General features: G+C 37.5%; 1 protein-coding gene across 1 annotated transcript; it reads right to left on the bottom strand.

The window, feature by feature from the left end:
- Positions 1–1,926: 1,926 nt before the first annotated feature.
- Positions 1,927–3,384, bottom strand: LOC113782683 (gibberellin 2-beta-dioxygenase-like). Its single transcript, XM_027328566.1, has 3 exons — positions 2,981–3,384; positions 2,527–2,875; positions 1,927–2,178 (listed from the first exon to the last, which is right to left on the bottom strand). Exons 1-3 carry the CDS (start codon positions 3,382–3,384, stop codon positions 1,927–1,929), a joined length of 1,005 nt encoding a protein of 334 aa, XP_027184367.1.
- Between the last annotated feature and the right edge of the window lie 10,328 nt (positions 3,385–13,712).

The raw sequence follows: 13,712 nt of genomic DNA, 5'->3' as shown, positions 1-13,712 counted from the left end.
TGCTTCACTTCGTAAAATTCTTATACTACTGACCAATTTAACATCTAAACTTCTTTATTATATTTCTTGTTACCATTTCCCACTTTCTTCTTCTATTACTTTTATTTTATAGAAGCCAAAGACCGCATGGATTAAAGGTGTCGTCGAACTTGATTGTAAACCTCAAGATTTAACCTATATAGCTTGTCCTAATTGTTATCATCCAGACAGTTGTATAGATGAGCGAAAAATTATCTGCAAATACTGCCAAGCTAATGTTGATCTCCAACCCAGGTGCGTATACTTATAAATAATGTACATTGTTTTTATTAATCAATCTAAACCTCCACTGTCAAATCATCCACTTATTAATTCCAGGGCTTGTATTTCAATTTGGATCACGGATTCAACTGGCACTCTATGTCTTACTGCTATGGCCTCTGAAGCCGAAAAGCTAGCTCAATTCTCAACTGCTGAGCTATACTATTTGCAAACAGAAGTAATTATCAATTTTCTTTTATACACCACTTGTTTAACTCTCTTTTTCCCAACAGCTTAGGTTCCTTTCTTACTTTTTTCGCACCAGAACATAAATATGGCTCAACATCTTCAAGCAATTCTCCACGGAAAAATCCTTACATGCTACGTCAAGCCCTCTACTTCAAAGTTCAGAATGCTACGGCGCTCAGCCTATGAAATAATTACTTCCTACACTTTAGATGAAGTTCACAACATTGACAACCTCAACATCAATAATCTCAACATTAATGACTGAAGACCTGCTTCTTTTGTTTGTTAAATCATGCCTTTTCCAATCAACAAACTACGCTAATTACTTGTGATGTTTTTTAACTTATATGTTAACTATACTGTTTCTTACCATTTCAGATTTTGTCCATTTCTACATTCCGATTCCTTATTACTTTACTTAGCAGCACTGGGCATGCCAATATCTGAAATCCACACCGCGCATACGCGCGGTGTACACCTCCTAGTATGTACACAAACAACAATAAGTGCAAATGTAGACTCTGACATATTCAGTGTGGATAGTGCACTGTTCAGCCACAGTATTACAATATTTTCTCCAATATTTTTAAATCTCTGTGACACAACTAAACGGTAAAATTCACAAGGCACCCATTAATTGTCTCATTGAATCTTGTCCCTTAAAATTGGTGAAACAACCTAACTCGTATTTAACACCACACTAAGAGCAATTTCTCGCGTAGAAGAGTAGGCAATTTAAGGGTGGGTGATAATTTTAGATTTTTCGTAATGGGTTTACTAAGCTTCTGATGTGCTTATTATGCGCGTTTATGCACATAATAGACAAAACCATTTTAGGCATTAAAGAGCAATAATTTGTTTACATTGTGTCCATAATTTTCAGAAAGGCAGCAATTGTGATGCTTGTCTGATCCTTAGTATTAATGGGAGCCAAAAAAGTTTGGTTCTCTTCCAAACGGACAGCAAACAAGTAGTATGAGTAACGTGCCTTTTTTTGTGGTAATATCCGCATTTCATGGATCAGATTGATGCTATTACTGCGTACGCATATATCTCTCTTCTTTTTTTTTTTTAATAAAGAAAGGTATAAGACATGATCAACAGAGCATTGGCAATAATAGTATCGGGTAGTTATTGCAATAAACACAAAAAGCTATTACAGTTTAACACAAAAAGAAGCGGTAGGTAATGATATGAAAGCCTTGAAGAAAACTATTCCATTTCCATCTACGGAAAGTTGAGTCAAATTTTCACAATGCAATCTCAGATTTGACAACACTGGTGCCTAAAATACGCTTTTGGCCGGTTGGCTTGGATAAACACTAAAGCACCCACGGATTATGTAAGCAAAACTAAAGAAACCAAGTAGATCTGGTTCAGGATATTGTAGACTTATAATAGAACAAACTGGTGACGTTTTAGGCCTTTGACCCCATGTCATTGGCCAGCAGATTTCTCAAAGAATGCAAGCCTATTGTCCCCCAGCCTTGTGTTGTAAGCCGATTTCTTGTATTCACTCCATGTGAATTCCTTGTACAAACTTTCTTCTCCTTGTTCCATTAGTGAGGGTAGAGGTGCTATCTTTTCAGTCAAAAGTGGCCCTCCAAGGTAGATCATGGACACCCTAGATTTTACTCCATCTGCCACAACTCTGTGCCTTACACTCCTAAATCTTCCATTAGTCATCACCTGCATAAAGCAGAAGCAAGTTCGTTGGCCATCGATAGTTTATAAAGTAAGTAAAGAATTTTATCAATCCCACTCACTTTTGACATTGACGTGAAAGAGAAATAGACAGATAGAGGCGAGATTTGGAGAGCCAAAATTATATCAATGCCACGAAAGGCGTTAAAAAACACCACTAACATTTGTTAAAATGAAGAACAAAGTAAACAACTTTTAACTAAAAGCTTTTTATGGACCACTATTAATAGACCGATATAAATATTTCAGCTGACGTTTATGTATGGAAATACCATAAAAAAACTGATATAGATTCAATCCTTTTCTACAGTAACAGATGGCCTTGAAGGTTACCTGCAAGGAGTCACCAACATTAAAGAAAAAGGAGTACTGATCAGGAGGGACTGATACCCATGTCCCGTCTCTGAGTGAGATTTGCAGGCCTGATGTGTTGTTCGATCTTAAAACAGAAATAATTTGTGGGTCTGTGTGCTCCCCAAAACCAATCAAATTTCGACCACACAATGCTTGAAGTTCTGGACATGGCGGATAGTGGTTTAGCCTGAAGAAAGTATCACTTTTCTCATCCCTTACAAGCCTGCTTAACGCATATCTTGGCTCTATCTTCAAACCATCAGCTATCATTTCCAGAACTTCACAAGCCAAATTTCTCACAGCTGACATGTAGTCATTTACAAGAGACCTATATGCAAGAACAAGAAAAATTAAATTTTGGGTGATTTTCTCATGCATCAGGAACCAAAAAAAAATCATATAGATATTGAATGACAAGTGAGAAAATTCCTACCAAAACTTTTCTGCATCTCCAGGTATCGTGATCTTTTTCTGGTGAATGTCATCAGGATTTGTGTTCAAGAGAAGATACTCAACCCATCCTACATCACCATTTGAGCCAATTCTTTTGTTTCCATAGCCGAAAGGGTTTGCCTTGCCAGCTTTTTCTTTCTCCATCTGTGACAAATTGAAAAACTTGGTAGCTTCAGCTTCTAATCCCGTTATGAACTCTAGTGGAACACCATGGTTGACAAGCTTGAAGAATCCAAACTCTTGGCACGCCTTAACTATATGTGTCTTGCCATCACGGTCTAATAGGTCTATCACTGGAATTCCACAGTAAAAGCTGGAGGTGGGGAATTTGCATGTTTTGATGGTGGAGAAATTGTCAAGAACTGGCTGAGATAACACTACCATGGCTTGGGAGCTAGCAGAAAGAAAAGGATACACAGTTGAGATACGAGAATTGACGGGTTTTCAATCTTAATTGCGAAAAGCTACTGCATGAGAGAAAAGGTTGGCGTTATAAGCTATTTATAGAGATTGGAGAACAGAAGAAATCTGGCTTAGTGCCCTTTCTGATGAAGGTGAAATATTCTGAGAAATAAAGTAATGCGTGGTGCCTTATATTAGTTTATTTATCTGGTTTCTGCACAGAACTTGAGTGGGACAAAACTGAAAGTTTGTCTGACGCGCCAGCCAGAGGTGAATAACCGGTGAATTGTACATCGATGTGCGAATAACTGCCATTGATGCTTAAAACAAAAACGTATGAATTGCACCAGCTTTCCTCAAAAAAAAAAAAAAAAAAAATTGCATTAGCTTAGAAAAGCTACGTCAACAGTCACTGTAGCTGCCTCTCCAGTTGCCACATGCCATAATGTGGGAAAAGTTGAGGCAAGAATAAGATTTTGACAGCGATGTTCCTAAACTCGAACTTACCGGCCAAGTGCCTCCAAAAAAAACTCACCAGCCAAGCAAAGGAGGCAAAGAGTCAACACGTTAGACCGGAACAAAATGTCACAAATATACTATTTTAAGATAAGCCATATTCTATCAGACCATGTCTAACTTTTTTTTCGACTGTACCCAAACCGGCTGATCCGGTCCGGTTCTATGTCAGAAAATCGGTCAAAAATCGGTCGAACCGTGAAAACCGTCGAAAAGTTTTGCAAAATGCAGCTATCAAGATTCGAACTCAAGACTTTTGTAATAGAAAATCAATGTATTAACCATTACACCGTCGCATCTTATTATTATTTTTTGATAACTTATTTATATAAAACAAACACTCATATTTCTTTTTTCCATTTTTCTTACAAAATCTCATCCTCGCATGGCTCTTTCTTTTTAATCTTCAACTCTCTCTCTCTCTCTCTCACTCTCTCTATCCTCTTTTCTTTTGTCACTCCCTTTTTAATCAAACCTCTTTATTTTAATTTATTGATGTTTTCTTCCATCTTTTAATTTTGTTTTTGTCCATTAAATTGAGAAAAGTTAAAAAAGAATTATTTTTCTTCAACCCAAAAGATTTAATGTCACAACCACTCACTTTTATCTCATTTTTTGTTTCTTATCAAGTTTACATTTCTATTTTCGATTCTCTTGACTTCCTTAGAACTCCAAACTTCCTTTTTTAAATTGCAATCTCTAAATCTCAAAACGTAAATTAAAATTTAAGTTCACAATGTCTGAATTCTCATAGACGTGAATTTTGTATAATTTCAAAATATTGTGATATTTTTGGGTTGGATTTAGATATAATTGAAATTGAGATGAAATTTATTTGTTTTAACTTAAAATTTAAAAAATTTATTTTTAAAAATCCAAGTTATTAAAAAATAGTAAACTTTTCATCATATAAAGTATTAAATTAGTCCATTACATGTCTTATTTTGTGCATATATATATTTATATAAATTATTTTTTAAAAAATTTATTAAACCGGGGTTGAACCGGTCCGACTGGTTGAACCTCGACCCTTTCACTTCACCGGTTCAATTAACGGTCTGATTTTTAAAACATTGACTGTTCCAAAATATTTATCGTGTTTGATATTTTTAATTAATTTATATTTTGAAATCTCCTTTATGCACTTCATCAATCATGCATAAATATTACTATCTAACTTAGTCCACAAAGTATTATGGATCCCATAATCATTTCAACACCTCTCAAGTTATTATTGTGACCAATTTCTTGCCACCAATTTCATGTCAGATCGGTCAAAATTTTTATTCAACAAGTCAGTACATGACTGAGGGTAAAGGTCGAACAAAAAAAAAGGATTTTTAGTGGAGTTCACTATACATAAAAAGTACATCTTCCAAAACAGAACTAGATGTGTGGAACGGAGGCAGTATAAAATGCAAAAATACGCATGAATACATCACCAACATCTAGAAATATATTGGAATCGGAGCCAGTGCAGTAGGTCTTGGGTCTCGCTCCATAAAATTGTCGACCAAGATAAAAATACGTTAACAAAGAGCAAAGAGCTACGTTTAAGATTCTACCATGCATTCCTATTATATGGCATAGTTCCTTTAAGGGAAAATAGCCAATTTCATTCCTAAACCTTTTTTTACTAAAGTTAATTTAGTTCCTAATTTTTATTTTGGCCAATTTGATATATGAACGCATCCAATTAAGGCCCTCTGTAATGGTACCATCACATAAAACCGATTTGGCTTTTAATTTAGTAACTAAACAGGGAAATTTTGGGAATTTGGGTACTCTTCCCCTTCCACTACCAAAGGTACTCTTCTTCCTCAACCACCAAACTCCACTGCTCGCCACCTACCTTGTTCTTCTTCCCCCACTCTTCTTCTCCTACCTTTACCTCTTCCTTCTCTTTTTCTCCCCCTGTTAAACCTCCCACTCTTACCTCTCTCTCCCCTTTCCCTTTCTTGCCTCCCCCAACTCCATCCTCCCCCCAAGCCCCCCAAGGAGAACTAGTCAAAGAAAAGACACATAATTAAGAAACCGAATGCATCAATTTCATGCTTAGAATTTCAAATCCTCTATAATTTAATCATAAAAGGACCTTGGCAAATATCAGCATCAAATTAATATAATGAAACTACATGTTCCCTTTACAAGATGTACTAGACTCATTATGGTTGCTTTAAAAACCATATACTTCCTTTACATGAATCATTTAAACCAAAAGACCAAAATTTTGAGTCAACATGCAATCCTTCCGATACTAAGCTCTTGGCCAGCACCATCATAGACTAGAATAAATGATAGAAAAAAGCCTACAAAAGACAACATTGCAATGACTTTTGGGAAGAGATTCTTCCAAAACTAGTCATATTATCCGAGGACCCGAAAATTTTGTCATTTTATCCGTTTTAACTGCATTGCATTTTCTTCCTTTAATTACTTATTCATTTGTCTAAAGATTTAACAGTGATTTTTAGTCTTAATGATTTTATCAATTGTTGCATGCGACAGTTAGTGAGTGGGGTGACTATGATTTTGAGTGAGGTGTGTGAGGAAACTTTAGTGAAAAGAGGGAGTTTTAGCGCAAAAAAGAGATTTTTGGGAAAAAAAAAGATATCTGGAGCAAGACACCATGAGAATTGGACAAGTGGCACACTAGGAACCAAACACTTTATAAGACTTCACCTACCAAGCTCTTTTCTTTCCATTTTCAATTTCTTGTCTTCTGAGAGAGAGAGAGAGAGAGAGAGAGAGAGAGAGGCCAAGAACTCTTAGAAAGAAAAGGGGAGGAAAAACTTCCCCAACTCAAGTTCCAATCTTGCTAGGAATTGTGGGAAAAAGGAAGGAAAGACCTTGATTACTTCACTCATCCTTGGTTTAACTTGGAAGGAAGAAGATTTGGTGGATTTATGGGTTGATTTCATCTTGTTTGGTGGATCAAAAGAGGTAAACATGCTAGATTACCTTTCTTTTTTTTCTTATGTTTAAGATAAGTTGATCTTGTGGGCTTAAAGACTAGATCTTGTGGTGAATCCTAGAAGTTTCCCAAGTTGTTGATTTTGAATTTGATGCTTGACTTCTTGAGAGGACAACTGAGGGTTTGGATGTTTATATGTAACTTTTGTGGCTTTACTTGTTAAGATTTATGGTTATATATATCTATTAACATGATGGGGATGAAGCTTTGTGGATTTGTTAGGAATTTTTGGTTAAAAATTGAGTGATTAGTTGGATAAATGTTAGAAAAAATTTGGGAAAAATTTCTGCTTGCTGGCCGAAAAAGGGACTGGAAATTTCAGCTTGGAATTTAATTTTTTCATGACGATTTTAAGCTAAATTTTTCTCAAAACACTTTATAAGACTTTAAACTACAAGTGTGTGTTGGATTTGAACCAAAATCATGGACTTTAAGTGGTTTAAACTCCATTTTCTCACTGTTTTCTTGGCTGAAATTCTGCTCAAGCTGGCCGAAGAGAGAGAGAGGTTTTCTCCAGTTTTTCTCTTGAAGTTGTGGGGTGAAATTGTCATATTAATCCTTATACACTCAATTATACCTTAACCCTAACATGGGTGATGGATTTGAGCGAAATATAATAAGTCTAAGAGGTGAAAAACCTCACTTTTCCCTGTTTTAAGTGCTGGATTTCTAGCCTAGAAACAAAACTGTTTTGGGCAGTTTTAAGCCCTAATTGGTGGACGAAAATGAGATATTTTCGCACTACCTTTTACTTAAATCATTGACCTAACGTGTACATGGATTTTCCCCTTGAATTGCACAAGAAACCATGCATTTTGGGGAGAGTTTGTGAGTGAGAAAAATCTGAAAACTTGAGACTTCTTAGTTGGCACTTGGAGGTAGTTTCGCTTAAATGTTATGGCTTGGAGTAGTGGATCTTATTGTACTTTATTTACTTGATTCTAGGACTTGGAAGTTGTGACAGCGCCACCGCCCCCTAAGGCGTACCAGAGGGGTTAGCGGACTACCTGCCCAGCTCTCGCCAGGACTAACGAGGTAGTTAAATACATTCTAAGACGTTTCGGAATAAAGTAGTGCGCTTACACTAATCAAAATCACAAAATGGAAAAAAAAACAAAACGAACCTGCCAATGAATAGTGGCTGCCACGTCACCCACCAGACCGAAACCAATCAACTACTAATAGCGTTACATAACTCTAGAGAATGAACATTTCCAAACCAAATAGGATACATGAACAAGGGTAAATAGTTTTATACACATACGCTTGTAATTTACAAATAAAAGGAAAATATTGGGATCCAAGTACACTCAGAGTTTCCAACCATCGAGGAGCTTTACATAAGAATATATTAAAACTAGCTCAACTCATACATCAAAACATCATAGTCTTCAAAAGTTGTTCCCTGTAAGGAAAACAAAATTTAATGGAGTGAGCTTTCGCCCAATGAGGTACCATCACTCAGGCATTCAAGGAGTACAAAATCACAATGATACACTATTCAAACAAGTTCATCAAGTGAGCGCAACAACCATCACATTCCAAGAATGTTTGTAAAAGGATACGGTCGGCTCTCAAGAGCTCCTTTTTCCACTTTTGGCATACTTGATCTCACCTCATTGACGCTCCGTCAATGTATAAAAGTAACCAATACCGTAGACCCCACTTCACTCCAATTCCTTCCACCTCACATATCCCTACCGGGCCCGAACTCCAAACAATTCAATAAATGGTAATACTCGAGTATACCGGAATCAAGAGTCTCGTACCCATCGATTCCTTAGAAACAGTTCCCCATGGCTTATCAATTTCCTCGACCAAGTCCTTGCTGGCTCGATTCAATTGACCACCAATGGAGTTGAGCACAGAAGCAACAGTATAAGTCGTTGGATACACATCCAAACGACACCAATTCAAGTATAATCAAGACAATTCAAGTGATACAGTAAACAGTCAATTAAGCCATAGAGTACGAGAGTGGTAAAGTACACTCTCGTCTCAACCAGTATCATCAGTAAAAACAAACATTCCAATCATACATCTCAAGAGTAACAAAGCCAAGAAATATCAATCATGTGAGTAGTACACTCAGCACGCAAACACAGAGTGAAATCACAAATTTCTGTCCGACGGGTGCCTTGCGTCACCAGCACGCCCTAAAACATTCAATAACACACAGTAAGACTCGATTACGAGTCATAAACCAAATCCACATACTACCAAAAATAAGGCCCCATGGGAACGTATAAGTACAAAATTAAGCTAGGGAAAGTCCGGAAATGAAAGTTACGCCCTAAAACCCAAAAACAGATTTGATGTTGTTTAGCGTATCGGACACAACCAAAGCTACACTTATCAGATTGGTGTGACATTTATACCGTTTCGAAGCTAAGATAAAGGGCTACAACTTTACTGAAGACCACTCAGTCCGGATCGTAGTGTAGCTAGGTCAAAATTTCAATGTACCAAACCAGAATCACACAAACAGGTTAGCTAACCGTATTCTGGTTATATGACCATAACTCAGGCTACCAAAATCCAATTGGGGCATTTCTAGGGCCGTTAGAAAGCTAAGACATAGCACTACAACTTTTGTGTTTTGCCCAAATTCTAATTCGATAAGGATCAGGGTGAAAAGTCTCGGTCAGATTGGGTGAAGTGTCAACTCTGTCCACCAAACTCTACCTAGGGTAGTCTGGGGGTATTTCTGTCTTTTCACAGGATATGGAGCTCGGATTGGGCTGAAAATTTACAGGAAACTATAAAACATCATTTGATACAACTTTCATGTTTTAACCCAAGGCTAATTAGGCTTCCAACCTAGCCGAACAGAACAGGGCAGAACAAGGTTTAGTTGAAACCCTAATATGGAAATTTCGGTACAAAGCGGAAATTTTCCGTAAATCGCTACAATTTATGCATCAAAGCTTCATTCTAGACCATTCCAAGCCATCATACATGGCCAACCAATATTAAACAGATAAAAATAGAAAAATCATGAATAATTATGAAAATTCACCAATCTCCACCAAAAGTCACAAAATCTTGCACAAAACCAACTCTATGACTAACACAAGTCATTAATTTCACATTATCAAAACCAAAGAAGGAATTCCTTAACTACTCACCTTGCAACCTCAAGAAAAGAGCCAACTTAGCACCACTTTCTTTCAAACCACTTCACCAACAACCTTAATCCTACATAGAGAAGGGTTTTTATGGAGAAATTGAAAGTTTAAACGGTTGATTTGCTAGATTTGTGCAAGAAATGGAAGAAACAAGTTGAGAGCTTTCTTTTCTTTTCTTGTTGAGAGGGCTGGCTATAGGAATGGAGAAAATGAAGATTTTTGTAGTCAATTGGGAGCTTTTAGTAAAGTTCATGAATAGTAGTCAAAGTCAAGATTGAGTCACAAAGTGACACTTGTCACTTTCTTTAATTCAAAGCTATCCTTTTGTCTCTCCAACTCTCATCCATCAAGGTAACTTCCAATTATCTTTTAACACCTGATAAATTAAACCCGGTATACACAACTTAACCTAATTGGCCGAATTTTATCGAACTTACTGCACTAGTGGGTCCCACATTCGGTATACGTTCTTAATTTCTCAAAAACTAACTAATACTAGAAAAATAATTTTAGAACTCATAAAAATTATCTAGAAAATTTTTCTAATAAAGAAAATATAGAAAAAGTCGTGCAATGAAATAAAATAAAGTCTAGAAAATAAGAAAATTCACAGGTTCTCACAGAAGTGAGTTCAAAGTTGTACCCGAGATAGATTTTGCTTCAGGTGGTGAGTGTTCTAAGTGCTTGTGAAGTGCTTATGTGCCATGTTTCCTTGCTTGAATGATATACTTTCTTAGTTGAGATACTTATACGTGAATTGATATTGCATGACCAAGCATGTACCTTATCATGCTCGACCCTTCATGACTAGATTCCTGATGTTTGTATTAAATGAATTACTTTACTTGTGCTTGACTTGTTGGTCATTTGGGTGGTGATCCCATCGACTCGATTGCGTGCTTGGGGCCCCAAAACTCCAATGGCTAGTTGGTCAAGTCGAGCCGGCAAGGGCTTGGTCAATGAGTTCAATGAACCATGGATTTTGTCACTTGGATTTGAACTTGAACTTGCACTTTAGCTCTTGAACTTGAACTTGAACCGGTATACACGAGTATTACCCTTCTTGAATTTGACGTGCGGGCCCGGTAGGAGGTTGAAGGATGGTTGGAGAATGACGTGAAGTGGTGGATTACTTGATAGTATTATGGAATAGAGTTGACAGAGTGTCAACGAAAATCTTGAATCTTGATCAAGCAACTTGAACAAGCTTATGAGAGCCCTGCATCCTTTTTAATGAATGTGTTATTGCTTGATTGAAGTGTAATTGTTCTATCTTGTGGTGCCTTACATTCTTTATGGCTTGTGTATTAAATTATTGATATTATTGATTGCATGACCTTCTTAGAACCCCATTGAGCGATAGCTCACCCCTGTAGTTTGTTTTACTTACAAGGGGTGACCACTTGGGCAAGTGATTAAGAAGGGGCGAGTTTTGTCTAAATCTTTTGCCTTAGTATAATAGTATCAACTTTCTAGTTTTGTTTATGACTTGTAAGTTTGAAAACTTGACTTTTGTAATTTTGAGCTAGTGAAGTATCTTAAGATTGAAGTGATCACTGTCTCCTGTATTTGTTGAAGAATGGTTCTTGTTATTGTCATTTGGAGATGTGATTCTTGCTTATGAGGTGGTTGCGCTTATAACTAAGGTTTGTGAGTAAGTTAGTGATTGAGTCCTGACGAGAGTTGTGCAGGCGGCCCGCTAAACCCTTTGGTTCGCCTTAAGGGGAGATGGGGTCGTCACAGTTAGTATCAGAGCCTAGGTTTGAAATAGTTTGGTCCTATGAAAGTTTATGTGGCATATTCTGGGGTGTTAGGGTCTAGTTTACTAAGTGTGCCTAATTTTTTCTAAACGTCAAATTGTGATTTGTAGGCTATGGAAGGAAATGGTGGAAATTATGGAAAGGAGCAATCTTGAAGGCCCCGTCTGATGATTCGCTATCAAGAGAGACCAGGTGGCCCTATCAGGTGTTGGAGTCCAGCACGCCGAGTTAGGTGATGTGACTGTTGGAGGACATATTCATACCCTGACCAAGTGGTTTTGGCAGTGATAGATGAGAGGAGGAGAATGACTAGAGACAATAATAAAGCCTAAGCTGAGATAGAAAGAAAGATGGCAATTGTGATGATGCAAAGGGATAGGATCCAAGAACTTCAGGAGAGTGTTCTCGAGGAGCAAGAATGGACTAATGCTCTTCATGAGCAACTATGAGAGGTTAATGATCGCCTTGCTAGAGGAGTAAGGAGAGTAAGTAATAGAGTTGAAGGAATCTTGAATGAATATGAGGTCCTACTTGGAGATAGGGGCAATGAAGCCTCTACTGTGGGAAATACATCTGAATCTGAACCAATTGAAGATATGGAAGCCTCTGACTCTATGGTGGGCTCGGAGGGGCTGAGCTAGTGACCTTTTTGGTCGTGAACCTTCTTCTGGACTTTTGTAAAGGATAGACAGGTTGGGAGCTAGGACGATTCGCTTTGACTTTTGTTATGACTTTTGACTTTTGTATGGGCTTGTTACTATGTTTTCTGATGAACTTGTGTACTTGTCTTGTGAACCGACTTTATCTAGTGATTAATGTACTTGACTATGAACTTATTATGATGTGTGAAAAGCTTGTGTTATATGAAAAGATTGTGTTAAATTGTACTTGGCCTTATAAATTTGTGATCTGTTGTACTTGGTTTTCTAGTTTGCAAACATGCTTAATTTTTACTTATGCATTATAAATATGGATGGTAGAAGACGCGGATGAGGCTGTGGGCGTGGATCCAGGCAACCCCAAGAAATTCGTGAGCAATCAAAATCAGGGACAAGCGGCCGGAGCAGGAGACCAAGTGGCTACGGCCATTAATAGCATGACCGACTTGTTAGCACAGTTAGTGGATCGTTAGGGTCAAAACCCTATTAACCAACCTAGAAACCCTGAGAACCCTGAGGGAGGAGAAGATAGAACTCTAGAACGCTTCCAAAAATTCTCCCCACTTAAGTTTTTTGGTGGACTTGATCCCGAAGTAGCTGAGAGTTGGTTAGCAAAAATGATTGATATTTTTACGATTTTGAATTATTCAAAAGAGAGACAAGTGAATTTCGCTACTTTTTAATTCAAGGGAACTGCTCGATCTTGGTGGAGTGTAATATGAGTTAGGTGGAAAAGGGAACAAACCCCTAGAACTTGGATAAACTTCACTCGGGAATTCAATGAAAAATTTCTTCCACCTTTGATTCAAGAGAAAAGTGAGGATGATTTCATAAGATTTTGCCAGGAGCTCAAAGTGTTGCTGAGTATGAAACACAGTTCACTAAGTTGTCTAAATTCACCCTTGAATTAGTAGTGACATAGCAGAAGAGAATAAGGCATTTTGTGCAAGGTCTTAATGTGAAAATCCAAGAAGCATTAGCAGCAGCTCAAATAATTACTTTTAGAGAAGCCCTTGAAAAGGCCCAAAGGGTTGAATTTGCAAGGTCCTAAGTAAAGGTCTTTCATGCTAGGAAAAGAGGTGTGCCAAGTACTAACCTGGGGCAATTTGATAGGACTGCACCCCCGCCCAAGGTTGGAAGGGGGCCAGGAGGGGAGAGAATTCCAAGGACACGAAGAGGAGCCCCGTCGAGAGGAGCCTAAAGTGGCGAGGACAACAAAGAACTACCTTACAAGGAGGTCAAGCATTGACTCCTCATGTAACTTGTGGATTTT

The sequence above is a fragment of the Coffea eugenioides genome, chromosome 9 (assembly GCF_003713205.1).
Source record: "Coffea eugenioides isolate CCC68of chromosome 9, Ceug_1.0, whole genome shotgun sequence".
NCBI classification, from domain to species: Eukaryota; Viridiplantae; Streptophyta; class Magnoliopsida; order Gentianales; family Rubiaceae; genus Coffea; species Coffea eugenioides.
The sequence above is the reverse complement of the archived record's forward strand: the minus strand, read 5'-3'. Positions and strand labels throughout refer to the sequence as shown.